The sequence below is a fragment of the Pleuronectes platessa genome, chromosome 20, assembly GCF_947347685.1.
Source record: "Pleuronectes platessa chromosome 20, fPlePla1.1, whole genome shotgun sequence".
NCBI classification, from domain to species: Eukaryota; Metazoa; Chordata; class Actinopteri; order Pleuronectiformes; family Pleuronectidae; genus Pleuronectes; species Pleuronectes platessa.
The window spans coordinates 15,579,873-15,595,164 of NC_070645.1; the positions used below are offsets into that span (position 1 = coordinate 15,579,873).

Below are 15,292 nucleotides of genomic sequence, written 5' to 3' on the forward strand. Positions count from 1 at the left end.
GTATAATCTTCAAGCTTTATTTACTCTTCTTTTGCTGTTTTCAGGAGGCAGTTAATTACACAATTAATACATGATACAAATTATGTACATTTATACCAAAGAATACTTGTACCAACATAAAATAAAAAATAGCATCGTATTCTACAACTCTGTGTTGTAATTTTATTTAAACATGTTCATATATAGATAGATATACGCTGATGAGTAAATTCATAACGTCGTACCAGCAGTTTTCGTAAAAGGCATTCAACTTGAATAGTCTGCATTTGAAGTAATACTGCTTCTCTGATTCGGCACAGTTCTGTTTCATAAAAAGTTCACACTTGAACTTTAAGGCAAAGTGTGTTTCTGTTTGGTGGATTTTAATTCACACACACTTTTTGCAGATACACAACAAAAACACATTGAAAGGCAAAAAGTCCACAATTTGGTATGGATACAGTCTAAAACTTAGCTCGATCATACGTTCGTCAGTGAGGACCAGAGTTCATAAACACAGTTATTTGCCCAAGTACAACAAATTGCAGCTTTCATGCAAAAGGCCCCATAAACTATTTTTCATTCACATAAAAAGGAAAACAAAACAAAGAAAAGAAGTTATTGCAAGATAAACAAGCAGTGTAAACACCTCAGATATCTACTCTAAAGCAACACTGGTCATTGGATAGATTTTTTTTCTCAATATAATCTATATAAATACACATATGAAGTCCTTTCAACAACGATAAGAGATTTCCAACATTTGTAATACAGTCACTGACGGATTTGCCTTTTATGATATATGGATATGTGATAGAAATGTATATAGAGAAAGATTTAACAAGAACATCCAATAACCTGCTTTTATAGTCTATACTCCAAGAGTGCGCAAAATGGTTGTCATCATTGTCTTTATGCTACAGAGTTGTTTCTGTGACTTGATAGGCAGCATTATAGCCTTGAATTTGCTCAGCTACAAAACAAATGATTTATATTGCTATTAAAAACTATAATAGCTGCTCTGATGCATTGGTATAACGAAGGGAATACGCGCATACTAGTTGTTTAAAGGCTATGAGACGACCACAGACGTATAAACAAGGCTTAAGTCAGCATTTTAGTGAAGTGGCGTGTTAGAAAAAAGTCGCTACCTCTTTCTAATAATTCCTGTGAATTTCTTTTTTAAAAAACGTATCAAAATTCCATTTTCTGCCCAATTACAGCAAACGCCTTCCTCTGTCCATGTTCTTTTAAAAACATGAAAACAACCAAGGAAACCAACAAGCATGGAAATAAAATGGAAAAAAAAATCGTGTTAGCATTTATTTAAAATTCACAGTAGCCTGGATGCAGCAGAAAAATATTCTTTGGACTTAAGTTGGTTCACTTTCACTGACAGATCGAAAAAACGTCAAGTGCCAGTTCAATGTAAAATGACGACAATCATGGATATAGCAGTAGGCCTATACATATAAAAGATGAAGGGTGTAAGCATTTTTACCTCCTGGGGGGGTGCTGGGGGGGCGACAAACAATGAAAACATACCTTTATACAACATCTTTTATAGACGTGATATTGCAGAAATATCTCTTATTTTTTTTAAACAATTTATGCTGGTATACTCTATACACTGGCCCTTTATTCGATGAAATTATTGCATTGTAGGCTTGATTAAACCTCCCATAGAACGAAAAATCACTATAATACTCCTATAGGAACATATAGAGATCATTAAATATCCCTGTGGGGACGATACGATGACCAGTGAGCTTACTGTGTATTTGTAGTATATTTTTAAACTATTTCTCGTGGTGTCCTGGACCCATTGTAGAGCTGCGGTGGATAATCTGTTATAGTGATAGAAATAATAATTTGTGGTATTTTTTTAATCTGCTGTGTGTCATTAAATATTCCTGTAGGTAGAGTTTTGCTGTGGTATCTGTAAAAAAAAAACGATACAGGGTTACTATAGGTTTTTCGTCTGGAGGCTGCTGTTACTTCTCTGAAATTCATCAATCGCTGTCTGATTTTTCGTCTTTCGAGACGGTGGCGTGATTGTAAAGTCCCTGTGCCATCAGGTGCAAGGCCAGGCCGTTCTTCGGGCCGGTGGCCTTCTTGATTTTGGCCCTCTTGTTCTGAAACCAGATCTTGATCTGGGACTCGTTGAGGCCCAGTTCCTGCGCCAGGTTCTGCCGCCTCTGCTCGGTCAGATACCGGTTTGTCTGGAACTCCGATTTTAGTCTTTGCAGCTGCTCTGCGGTGAAGGCCGTCCGTGGTCGCTTGTCCTCTTTGCTGGCTGTTTTCTGCTTTGGTTTGCGGGATCTGGGCCCTGTAGTGGAGAGGGATTTGGGGACGAGGGAGGGAAACACAGACACAAACGTATCGTTAGCATCCAAACATGATCGTTATTATGCGTAAAATACAAAATAGAACCATGTGTAAACTTCAGCATGGGCCATAACCAAGGCAACTCCTAAAAAGAACCGTTGAAGTAAAACAAATAATTATTTTCAGATTATTCCATTAACAATACTCACGTGTTGTGCTACTTTTCATTTAAAACAGTGCCTACAAATGTAAAAGACGTGCGTAAAGTGTATTTTATAAGAAACTGTTGATATTAAAACTTATTCCAATCTCAAAAATTGAGAAGTTAGTAAACAAATGGTTATTCGGGCATCTGTGCTCATTATATTATTGTCTTTAGAAGCTTTTAATTTTGGGGAGAAAAATTTACGAATATAAGTATTTATGATGCCCTCAAACAACTTGGATAAACCAGTTAAAAAAATAAGAAAAAAAAAAAACGAGAAGCTGGTTGTAAATATGTTGACACGTTCACTGGAGAAAACATCCAAGAGGTAAAAGCTCCCCTCCCTCCCTGTTTCTATCCCCCTTCGCTACTATAGCACACACATATGTACACACACACACACACACACACACTCACACACACTCGCTCTCTCTCACACACATATATACACACACACACCACCTCTAGTAAAAAGGAAATTATTAGCCAACAGGGCAAGACTGGAAAAACACCAGCAACACATCTCAGCCAGGAGGCCTAGTTGGATATATTTCAGTTCAGCTACTTTACATGTTTTATAAATGTGCTAAAAGCTCATCAGTGGTGAAACGTAAACAGAATTTGAGCAGCTCACATCAGAAAACATTTTACTTTTCTATCTAGAAGCAGAGGCCTGTGTGGTTCAGTTTAGTTTCCTCCTCCAAAAACATGAGAAAGGAACCACGACATAATTCGGGACGAACCCTTCTACTCATGAATCAGCCTCTGTAAGCAGCCTATATGAAAACTGTGCAGCTCTACAACTCGTAGTAGTCGCCCTACGCCACTCTATACAGCATTACATAATGCATGAGAACAAATTGTACTCCACTTTGATGGACACTACAAGATACAGTAGATGCTAAAACTGCTGCAGGTTCCAGTCATTGTTTTCCTTAAGGACAGGGATTAGAAATGATAGTAAAAACGCGCACTGAGCAGATGATCCATGCGCTAACGGGAGCGTCCATTGTGGAAACATGCATTTTTAATTCATCCCAAACACAACTCCAGCGCTACGAAGCGCAGCGAAACAGCTCTGCCAGGCGCACCACGTACTATTTTTGCAGATCTGCAGATTCTCAGCCTGTCAGCGCGCATATGTTTACTACATGTAGTGCTCAACTATCATCATATGCACAACCAAGGCAAATGTGCACGAGTTCTGCCTGAATTGGAGCATTTTAGTGGAGAAAACCTCGCGCGTAATAGTTCCGAAAAATAGCCGCTTTTAGGTATCGGTGTATTTTCGTGCGTAATTATTATATAAAGATTTAACAAAGTGTTTCTGTTAATAACAATAATAATAATTTATTTTCTTTCTAGTTTGCATTTATAATTAGGCCTAATCTCAGCGATTCTTATCCGCTTTGAACCGGGACGTGTTTGTCATTACTGGATTAGAGTTTTACGTGCAATATTTATTTATTTTAAACGTGGATGTGTATTTGCTTAATTCTCACTTTGCGGAGCTCTGTAAACGGTTCGCTCCGCTCTAGTCGGCAGAACTCGGTCACGGCACTCGGGGTCAGTGTTACGGGGTATTTCAGGTTACCGAGAACACGGAGGGCCTGTAGTAAAAACGCATGCACGGTGCCACCAACCTGAAGAAGGCCTGTCCGAGTATCGGGTGCAGTAGACCCAGGCTGGCCACAGCATGCCCTGGGACTTGCTGGCTGGGTTTGAGCTGGCTTGGGAACTGTCTGAGTCTGAGCTTAGGCACTGGTCTCCGTTCTCCTCGCGGGGTTTCAGGGGCTCTTCGGCGGCTATAGCAGGCTTCTTGGCCGCGGTAACAGTATGCGGAGTGGAGGTCCCCTCCGCCGGCACCGTGCTCCCCACAGGCTCGGACTGGGGCGCGGCGGGGCTGTTGTGGCTCTCCCGCGACGCGAGGCTGCCCTCTTCGCGGTCTGCGCCCCCGTCCTTTCTTTTGCCGAAATCCGGCCGCAATATGTTGTCGATGAAGAAATTGGTGACCCGGTGAGGGATCTGCAGGTTCCCCGGCGCCTGCAACAGTGGAAGGATGGCTCTGTTGGATTCATCCGCCGACTCCTGCCTCTCCACCACGTCTCTGTTGCCGTGATCATTTTCTTCCATACTGATTCACTTTCCCCGCTTTTCTCTCTTTAACCCCTTTATCGCTCTCTCCGCTGCAACACGATTTGCGAGGAACTTCGGGGGGAATTAAATTGCAAAAAAAAAAAAAAGAAAAGGCAAAAAAGCGCACGCGTAAAATAAATAAAAAAATCAAACTCAGAGAGTAGTGAGTGCCCTGGACACCACGCACAGCCTTGCGGTAGTGTCCTCTGTGAAAAGCATACTTTTTGACATATATTCCCTCAATCTCGGGTTACAACTGACACCGCGTGAGCTAAAACATGTGCCATTTGCGCACCATCCAATTTGGCGTTATCCGATTTCAGAGTGCTCGCTGATGCCTACACCTAAACTAAACTAAGGGTAAATAAAGAGGCTCCTAAACTGATGCTCTAATACTCTCACTCTGGAGTTTTGTTCTTATTTTCAATACGAGCCCCCCGAGTGACGTTTTCCCACCGTCCTCCCAGACACGTGCCTTGGACCAATGGCGAGGCAGGAACCGGGCCACGTGACGCAGACTCCGGAGCAGTCCACAAACGCCCATCCTCTCCTCGGTAAAAGGGAAAGAGTCCTGGAGTATAACGGAGGAGAAGCCCTAATTTAAATCCAGTGCATGCTCCCAACTCCCGATGATTCGTGCGCGTTTGGGAGCAGGCAACTTTATTTACCCGAGTTTTCGGTTTGCGCAGGAAAAACCTGATGCGTTTCTTTCAAAACAAGAAAAGGAGGAAAAAAACAAAACAACAAAGGGAGATTGAAGCGTTGCTTGTCAAAGTGGGTTGCGGGGACCCCCGGGGTTTCGTGTTTGCAGGGCATGCAGGGATTCCCAATAAAATAATACATGCTCATTTTACTTTAACCCACATTAACGCACCTTTAGATGAGGTTACGTCCAATTCTCTGCACTTTTAGATGCACGTTGTTACCTGCAGCTTCATTATTGATCCAAATGTGCTTTCCTGACGCCAGATGAAGCACAACCCTGTCAGAAAAGGGCCTCGTGTGGATGTGGATGTGTATCTGTGGATCTATGACGTGAAACCCTTTGAGGCAACATGTGTTTAAATATCGTGTGAAAAAGCACAATGAAAACTACAGCAGCTGTTTTATTTGTCTGTTAATAAAACGCCCTCTAAGGTCACTATAACACCTGTAAGGTCAAACGGGCTCTGCTCGTGTCCTGCCAAGGTTACACGCGCACGCTGCAGGTCTGTGCGCGCTTCAAACTGAAGGTGCACCAGCTGTATATTCATTGAAATTGAATTAAACCTCCAAACACTTCATATTTTTTGTTTTCTTCCCCCCCAGCAGCACTTTCTGTATTTTACTGTATCATGAGATGTGACTAGTCTGGCCTGCGAGATGCGTCACGTTGCCTCCAGTTGACTCACAATTGGCAACAAAATGCATCCAAACTGGAACGTGGCAGCCAGCGAGCGTGAGTTCAACCGCACAGGGGGAATGTGTGTTAAATATTTCTATTCATTTATTTATTTGAATTGCTCCTGCTCCATCTGTCGCGACCCACTCGCTCGACCGAGAACTGGGTCCGTATCCCTTTAAAAGAAAATCAGTGATGCAAACAAACTGTTTTGTTCGCGGTGCTCGGGATCCCGAGTCGCGCCAAAGACAAAAACTTTGGGTAACTTTGCTGACCAGCGACTTAAGTTTGCGTGTCTCCTCCTAGGACGGCAGCGGGCAGCGGGGGTGGATGAGCTCACTTCTCCGCTGGCGCTGGAACCTCGGGGCTGTGCGTAAAAAAGGGAGGAAGAAAAGAAACCATGGGGCATCGAGGAGGACCAGAGGAGCAGCAACACATGAGTGAGGAGCGTTTGAACAATTCATTCAGTCAGCTGCTTTCTTTTTATTATGTCGAGGATGCATCGTCTTTTTTTTTACAGGTTTTTGTGAACTTTGATCCATATTTAGTACATATTTAATACAATTTGTTCTGCCATGTGATTAATTGTGCCTCTTTTGCCAACCAGCCGGGATGACAATGGATAGGTTCATGGTTACTTTGAGCTTTGCACCAATGAAATACAAATATGAATCTTTTGGGTAATGTGGAAGTTGCACAACTGTTGTTGTTTTTTTGTGTTTGTGGCACAGCAAACCCTGTAATTTAAGCTGGAAACTAAGCCCTGTTTTTTCCTGCGGGGGGAAAGAAGCATGTCCATGACTTTTCACTTGTGAAATACAGGCTTTGTGCAAACTGCAAAGCAATGATTGGGAAGTATTTTTTAACTAAAAATATTTTTGTTTTGCAGTTAATCTGGATTTGTGTCTGGACAGCTCACATGCGCACACATTCATAAAGTGTAACACGTGCTTTTCAGCTCCCTTTTTCATATTATTTCATATATTCAAAAGTGAATTATTGTTGTATTTAATGCTGCTTTGTTAAAAAGAAAAGAATCTCAGCTCAAACCTACCTGAACGTCCCCCCCCCCCCCCCCCCCCTCCCCTGGTCCTATCTCACATGTCCCCCCCATCACAAAGGGCCCATCCAGGCGCTCCCGTCGGCTGCTGCAGGGAAAGTTGGGAGTGAAATATGTAATTAGACAGGCCACTCTCATGCTGCGATTGTTTCTCACTTGTGAGGGGAAGCGCAGATTAAACGTTGAGCGCTAAATAAGCAGCAGACAATGGAGGCACAGACAGGCCGCTGCCGCCTGGGCTTGGCCTCTAACCTCGCAGCAAAACAGGGACGTCTGGAGGAAATGACACCATCTCAGCTTTTGAATTATAATAAGAGCTGGTGCGCACTGCAGAGCGTCCACACTGTGACGCGCCTGCCAGTGCTGCTGAGCCCCTGAAATCTGTTTTTTCTTTTTAAAAAAATGACACATCTGATTGTTTCCTGCGTAGTTTCCACTGTGAAGTGGTGTTTTAAACAAAAAGAAACAAAAAAATAGATGTTAAGGGCAACAGATTGTCAGTTACGTTGCTTTTACGCACAGCAGCCACCCCCTTGTTAATGAAATCCTCCAAATGGAAACAGCAAGTCATCTCACTCTGCTGCAGGAAACACGATTTAAGCTTTAAAACTATGTCTTTTGCAGTGTAAAGTTAACAAGCACATTTTGATTCCCTTTCCATGAAAATACCACAAAACAAAAACAAGCACCGTGTCTTGTCTTAACGAGAAAACTCATTTAATTCTCCACTATCATTGGTTTCTCTGTGGTTTGACACATGAGCGAGGACTCTGTGGTTCACTCTCCTGGTTGTTAAATTTGGAAAAATTGCTTCTGGAGTTTTTCCAGGTTGATTAAGGGTTAAATTATTCCCGTAGTATTCATTGGATTTGCATATCACGGTATTGTAGTTTTTAATTCCCCCCCAAATAAAACCAGGCATAATGAAGTCATATGAAGCCATTAGAGTATTTTATGAACCTGCCTTCGTGTTGTTTTTGGTTGCACATAGTTTGCTGGTGAATTATTTTTGCTCTTTATTGACTATTAGGTGCTTAGAACATTGAAACATGTACATTTTCAGTATTAAGCTTGTAAACTATTTAGTTTTATTATTTGTATCCATATAGAATTATTGCAATTATAAAATGAAGCCTTCAAAATGGCAGAATTTGAAAATCCGGGACTGTACAGACGCAGGGTAATTCGCATATAAATACAATAAAAATATATATATTTCATTTATCTTGCTTGTGGCATGATCAAATAAAGCAGTAATACCAACGAGTACACGCACATGTGCTAATCAAGAAGGCCACGAAGGCGTAGTAGCCTCTCATGGGCGTATATGTCGTTTTTTTGCGCACGTGTGTATCCCATGTACTTTCTATATGACGTTAGAACATGGAGCAGTCTTCAAACAGCCGTGCACACTCATACACACACATATAGGGAAAAAGCTGATCCTGCACAGCCATCAGTGCACATGTGGATCACGCACACGCTTCATATTCAGGTGTTATTTGCTTTAAGGTGCACGCGCGCCAGGACTCTTGTCACGTAGCCTCCAAATCGCCCCCAGCAAATCAATAAGACATGATGGGAAGTTTTAGAAAAATTCTTCTAGTTTTAATTTAACCAACTCCTAATCAATAATATAATAATAATACTAATCGATGTTCCTTATGTTTTTAAAGGTTTGCATTGAGAGGTTAAAGCATATAGAGGCTGGGTAAATAATTATTTGCCCCGAATTTATTCTGTTCTTGTTCAGGGAAGCAGGAAATATTGATTATCGCACATGTCATGTCTGTCAGGTTCTACTATCCACCTCCTCTCTCCTCTTTTGTGTGTTTTAAAAAGCACTGGAGCATCTCTTCCTCCTCCTCCATACTCTTCATCCCCCTCTTCTTCTTCTTGTTCTGCACTGAAGGGTTAATATTCCCTGCTCTCTCTCTCTCTCTCTCTCTTTAATTCTGGCCTGGTGTGTATAACGCACATGTGTGGTTTTGTTTCTATGCAGCCTATAAATCCAGCTACTGCATTTCATATTCACTTATAGCTCAGCGACCCCTCCCCTTCCTCCTCCTCACATGGACACACACTGGCACACACAAACACACACACACACACACACACACACACACACACACACACACACACGCACGCACCCCTTGAAGTATAATACATGGCATGCATTGTGCGCATGTGCCCTGTCCTTGAGTTCCTATAACCTATTTTTCCCTCTGTCTTTTCCTTGGTAGGATTGTCTCACACGTCACCAGCTACTATGGAGTATACTACTACAAAAGGTGACGCGCAGGAGGAGGATTTGTGAATGGACGCCGTGATGTGTGCCAGCTCACAGATCAGAGGGCGGTGGGACCTCTGCAGATGCACCCTGAATCCCCCCCCCCCCCCCCATCCTCCTTCTCTCCCTCTCTCTGTGTACCCCACCCTTCGCCCAGCACCCCTCCCTCACTCACCCCCCCCCCCCCCCCCTCCCTCCCTCCAGATGAATGGGGGTCTCTAAGATATCACCATGCAGGGGTCGAACCAAATCCTACCAGCTTCCTGTGCCTTTTCAAAAAAAACCACACGTTTCTCCCATTTCGTGACCCCTGTATGATTTTTGTTGTTGTTGCGCTTTTGTGCGCCAAGAAGATCACTGCACCCCCCCACCTTTTTGTTTTGTTTTGTTTGTTTCATCAAAAAGCATGGCAGCCGAATTATAAAAATATTGGAAAACATGTGTAGTCCACACTGCAAAGAGTCAATCAGTTTGGAAATAACATTAATGTGGAAATAAATTGTCCTGGTTGGAGGAGGGGGTTCCACCTGATTCCATTGCCCCCATTGTTTGCCAGGATATTTCACCAGAACCAGGAGGGTCTGCCAGTGCGTTGGAATAAGGCAGAAGTGGGCAGCTGACGAGGAACCTGTGCGTGGGTGGACAAAAAAAGGGAGATTTGGATTAGAAATAAATACAATTATTGTTATTTATTATTTATTATTATTGGATATTTTCTTTAGCTCTGTCTTTTTGCTGCAGCTTCGTTTCACTGCCAAATTCTGGAACCCGTATCCCAAAATAATTTGCATTAACTCCCAAACCTACTTCCTATTCCTCTAAATGATGTAAAACATGAATGAAGATTTTTACTTTTTAAGAAAAACCCAATTTAATTCCTCCTCATAGTCCAGATGTTAGACCCCTGGCTCTGGTATCCCACCACTCTTTATTCACGACGCAGCTGATGTCTATATAAGTTGTTTTCCTCCGTGGTGTGAATGTGTTTACAGAGGGATCCTCTGGAGTCGCAGCGGACTTCAGGGGCCGCAGGAGCTCCTGGTTTCAGCCCTTCATAGGTTTTAATGACTCCTAATCCGTCTGATCGGTCTGGCGTAGATAAGTCTCATTTGAATTGGGATTGTTCTTGAGGACGAGTCTCAAACGGAGCTTAGCGCAAACAACTGCACCACCCTGAGCGCAATTAAGGCCTCAGCTAAATGAGAGCGAGGCTTAATTGAATGCGGCCGAGTTCTCATCAGTCAACTCTTAAACGCTGCTCTGATGTGAGTCATAACCGCGTTTTATTTACAAGACAGTGTTTTCTGTAAAATACATTTCTCACAGGGATAAATCAGCAGAACCCGAGACTTTAATTTGTATAATTTTATAAAGGAAAACTGTTTTTCTTTAAGTTTTGTCATTGTTCATGAAAACAAATAAAGTGGGGAAAGGTTTTTGTAGTTGTAGTGAAGGTTATAAGCAAGACAAACTTTAAACGACCTGAAAATAATGGTTTAAAAAATAACAAAACAAGTTTAATGGATTGTATCATTTTTTGGTCTTGTCATAAAGTCCCGGGTGGAAAATAGAGTTTAAATCCTAAATAGTTATTTTAGCAACACGAGGAGGCAGTAAGTTAACTGTCTTACTCTTCTAATAGAAAAACAAAAGAAGAAAATTTAAGTTTAAACCAGATCCTAACAAGAAATGAAAAAGGAAGCTGCTATTTCTTCTGCAGGCAATTTGCCATGTATTGTTTTATTTTGTTGAAGTTTAAATAATAAAAGGTAGAAGAAATAGTTTGAAAACAGCCTGTAGCCTACATTTTTACTTTAAAGTCCAGTGATAAATGATAAAAAGGTTTATGAGGAAAATTGAAATGGTTTAGGTTTAAAGAATAATGTGTGCATCAAACAGAGAATAAGTCAAATCCCTTTTTGTGTTCTCTGACCTGCAGCTATATAACTTTTAAAAAAAGGCTTTTTGATTCTCATGGGGAAATAATCTCGTGAAAGTCACGAGAAGTAAAATTTCCAGTTAGTTCACGGGGACTCCACAGTTTCCCTCTGTGCGTAAAGTCTCCGGTTTCCTGCGTGACGCTCAACTGGTGTCAGGAGCCGCAGAGAAGTTCAGCCTCCACTTCTCCAGCTGGTCCGCAGCACTTTCAGGACGTCTTACTTGTGACAGCGAAGAATGAACTGCACGTGATGGCTATTTCCGTAAGGTTAATGGGTTTACATTCTCAGTCATACAGAACAAATAGGCTACCGTGCAACATGGAGGGGCTGGGGGGGAGAGAGAGCGAGAGAGAGGAGAGGAGAGGGGGTTGTATTTATGAATGGGAAAAAGTGCTGCTGAAGGGACCCTGGAAGAAAAGCCAGTGTAATGTTAAAGAGCGCAGTCTACCTGATGTTCACTGACAACCCCCCCCCCCACCCCCACCAGTTCATTCATTCATTCAGCTCTGCTCTGTGGCCCCTAAAGATCCTGGTCCTCCATGCTCCATGTGACCAAGGATGCTTTCTGGATGGTCCGCATGCCTCGTGCACCTGTCTCGCGTTTATGAGGGAGAAACAAGTGGGAGAGGAAGGGGAGAGAGAGAGAGAGAGACAGGTGGAAAGCACTTGCTGCGGAGTGAACTCGCTGTTTGTTCAAGGAGAGCAGGTTCCTTTTACGCAGGCATGCACAGGTGGTCAGAAACGCGCAGAGTGGCCACAGCCACACCAAGATCCATCTTCAGAATCCTGCTGGCTGTGTTTCTCAAATATGCTTCCATGCAAATATAGAGCAAGGTGCATTCTTTAAAAAAAGCATCTCCAATTAGAGCTGCAGTCAATTTCTCCAAATCGTATTCATCTCCTTTATTGAAGCATCTGCAGCCACACAAACCTGTGGCCTGTTTTACTTCCTATTAAAACATGCAGGTTTAAAAAAGTAAAATGATTAAAAAAGGAAAAAGCCCAGCTTGGCCCCTGCAGGTGTTTTTTCCCTCCACCTAAATTCCGAGTTCATTCCGAGCGCGGGGAAACAATTTGTGTTATGTCCCAGGGTCCAGCTTGCAACTTTAATTATAGTGTTAAGAGGTCAGTGCTGCGCGGCCACTCGACCCTCTCCCTGTGTGGCATCGCGCCCTGTGCACTTTAACTCGCCAAAATAGTGCCGGACTCCCTTTCACCCCCTCCACCTGCCTGCAAATGCACCTGAGTTGTTTTTACCCCCCAGCCGCGGATATGTCGTGAATTTGTCACTTATCAGGGGAGGGGGTGGGGGGGCGAGTCGGCCTGTCCGAGGCCATTTCGGGCGCAGTAACTTTCCCAGATGGTTTTGAGCCATGCCAACTTTGTGCGTCTCTCAGCAGCGAGGTGAACAGGCCGCGCGCCTGTTGCTTCTCCAGAAATGTCCCTCAGGCCTTTTAATGGAGACTAATTAAAACATGATAAACACGCAGCTTCGGTGCATCTGTGACATTGTCGGAGGAGGTGACACATCCCTTATAGGCCCAGGTGTGTGTCTGTGTGTGTGTATGTGTGTGTCTGTGTGTGTGACCTTAAACAGTTTTGTGGCTGTGGAGTTGTGGGGTTTCATGGTTAAATGGCAACACAACAGGTGTCCGAGGTTTTGTTTTTTTCCGGATGCAAATTGACAAAAGGACTGAAACACCGTTTTGAATATTTACTGTTATAGATCAGTGTTTCATTGGCACAATTAAAGCAAATGGAGCTCATCTTAAAACCAGTGAGTTGAGCTTAGTGGAATTTAATGGAATGAGCATATTTAAACCTCTTATCATTTATGGAAAACTAAGGAACGAGCATGAATATTGAGCTGTGCTGTAAAAAAAATGTGCAAGTGGATGCATGATTTTCTGCCTCTAAATTCTCACCTTGATTTATTCCATTACCCTTAATTCAGTTATTATTATTATTATGAGCCCCTGGTCGATTCACAGAGTCTGGTCCTGGCTGTATAAGAGGCACTGGGTGCATTGGAAGGATTTGTCTGCATAATGTGCCATCACCTGAGGTCGGTGCTGTCATTTCTGTTATTGTCCTGCAGAGGAAGAAGGGGAACGAGCAGGAAAAGGCACAGAAGGCTGAACATGCTGACTGAACTGATAAATCCCACTGAGACCCGGACTGTTGTTTACGCTCCTAAAGATGCTGCTGTCTCTTTTGTCGGTGTGTGGGTTTTTTAATGTAGACACTTTTTTAGTTTTCCACTCTGGGAGGACTGGAGGGCCAAGAAATCAGAGCTAGTAAATGAGGAAAGGGGGCGAGTGGATCATTTCACCCTCGGATGAGGCAGGAGGCAGAGGGCGGCCCTCGACAGCCATTTGAATGGGATCTGAGAGGTAATTTGAACTAAAATGGAGTCCACTTCTGAGCCACTCACTCAGCCCCCCCATGGCATCCACTGAAATTCATTATTCCTGGCCAGCACAGGGAGAGGCAATGAGCGAGGGCAGAGGACAGGAGTGGACCCAGCTCTGGTGTAATGAAGACTCAGTAGACCTAAACGACACACACACACACACAGACACACAGACACACACACGCACGCACTCTTTCATTATATATCACACAGAGCAGGACATTAATGCCACTGAAGACCTTTTGGCAGAGAAATAAGAGTGTGCAATGATTTTCTCCACACTCAATCCATTTCATTGACCTTTTCCATCATGCATGTGACTCTGCCCCGCTCGCTGCACTCTGAGATAAATATTCCAAGAATAATATTCTTGCCACCCTTTAATAAATCATCCTCCTGAATCTAAATTTTCACGTTCATCTCTGGTTTTTAAGAGGGTTTTAGGAAAAAAATTATAATTCTCTAGTTTTCTCCCTATTTTTTGCACGCTTTGGCTTTTGCATACTTGATTATGCATCTTTTAAACATATTCACCATGTTATCTCAGATCAGTTTAATGCATTCTACCTATGTGTTGTTGTGTAAAGTCTGGGGAGGTTTCTGGTTTATAAATGTAGTGGGATGAGAAGGTAAAACCAGGCTGTTTCTGGGGCTTCCACTAGGAGTCCACAGTAATAAGGTGCAGACAGGCTGAGAGGATAAATACTGTCATCTGGTGGTAACAAAAGCCATCACCACTAAGTAGTCCGCATTGTAATCGCTGCATGGTTTCCTCCTGCATGTTTATGTCCTCATTAACCTTTAAAGCATCTGTTTTGACTTTCCTGCTGTTTGGATTCAACTCAAGTCCGAGAGCCAAGAAACTGTTTATCACCAGAGTTAAAGCAAACACATGTCAGGTCAGTTTAATGTGACGACACAGGAGAGACAGTACATGTTTGTGACATTTCCTTTCAGGGGGATACGTGTCATCTGCATCCAGCCAGAAACATGGAGGAATATTCGGATACTTTACCTAAGTACAAGTACATAATGGGAATTTACACTGCTACAACTGAAAGTCCTGTGTTCAAAGTTGTATTTGAGTAAAGCTCATAAATGTAGTGGAGGTATAGAGAAATGGAAATACTGAATTATACTTCATTAGTTTTCACCACTTAGACCTGGGCCCTGAGGTGAAGACTGATTCCTGAACAAAAGTCTGAAGAAGTCATTTGGTCTTGTTTTCCTCATGCAAAACAATAACTATCTTTATAATTGTTTTGTATTGATTATATTTTTTGAGATGTGTGAATATGTAAAAGAGTCGAGTCAAATTGATGCTTCAGATTCTTGAAGATACTCTCATCCAAGAGAACTCATAAATTCCCCAGAACTTACAGTACAAAGTACTCCATGTTATAGAAACCCCTCCTGTACCGTCATAAATATCTGTAGACAGTATTTTGTTATATTCCTACAGTACAATGCTTCAGGATTCAGTTGAATTCTGTTATTACCTGCACCAAGCGGGTTGTATTTTAATTAGTGTCTGTCTCCCAGCAGGTTTACTCCTAACTA

The 15,292-nt window shown here is 42.6% G+C and overlaps 1 protein-coding gene across 1 annotated transcript; it reads right to left on the reverse strand.

Moving 5' to 3' along the window:
* Nucleotides 1–1,991: 1,991 nt before the first annotated feature.
* On the reverse strand, nucleotides 1,992–4,645 carry en2a (engrailed homeobox 2a). The gene is made up of 2 exons (XM_053412780.1): nucleotides 4,156–4,645; nucleotides 1,992–2,308 (listed from the first exon to the last, which is right to left on the reverse strand). Exons 1-2 carry the CDS (start codon nucleotides 4,643–4,645, stop codon nucleotides 1,992–1,994), a joined length of 807 nt encoding a protein of 268 aa, XP_053268755.1.
* Between the last annotated feature and the right edge of the window lie 10,647 nt (nucleotides 4,646–15,292).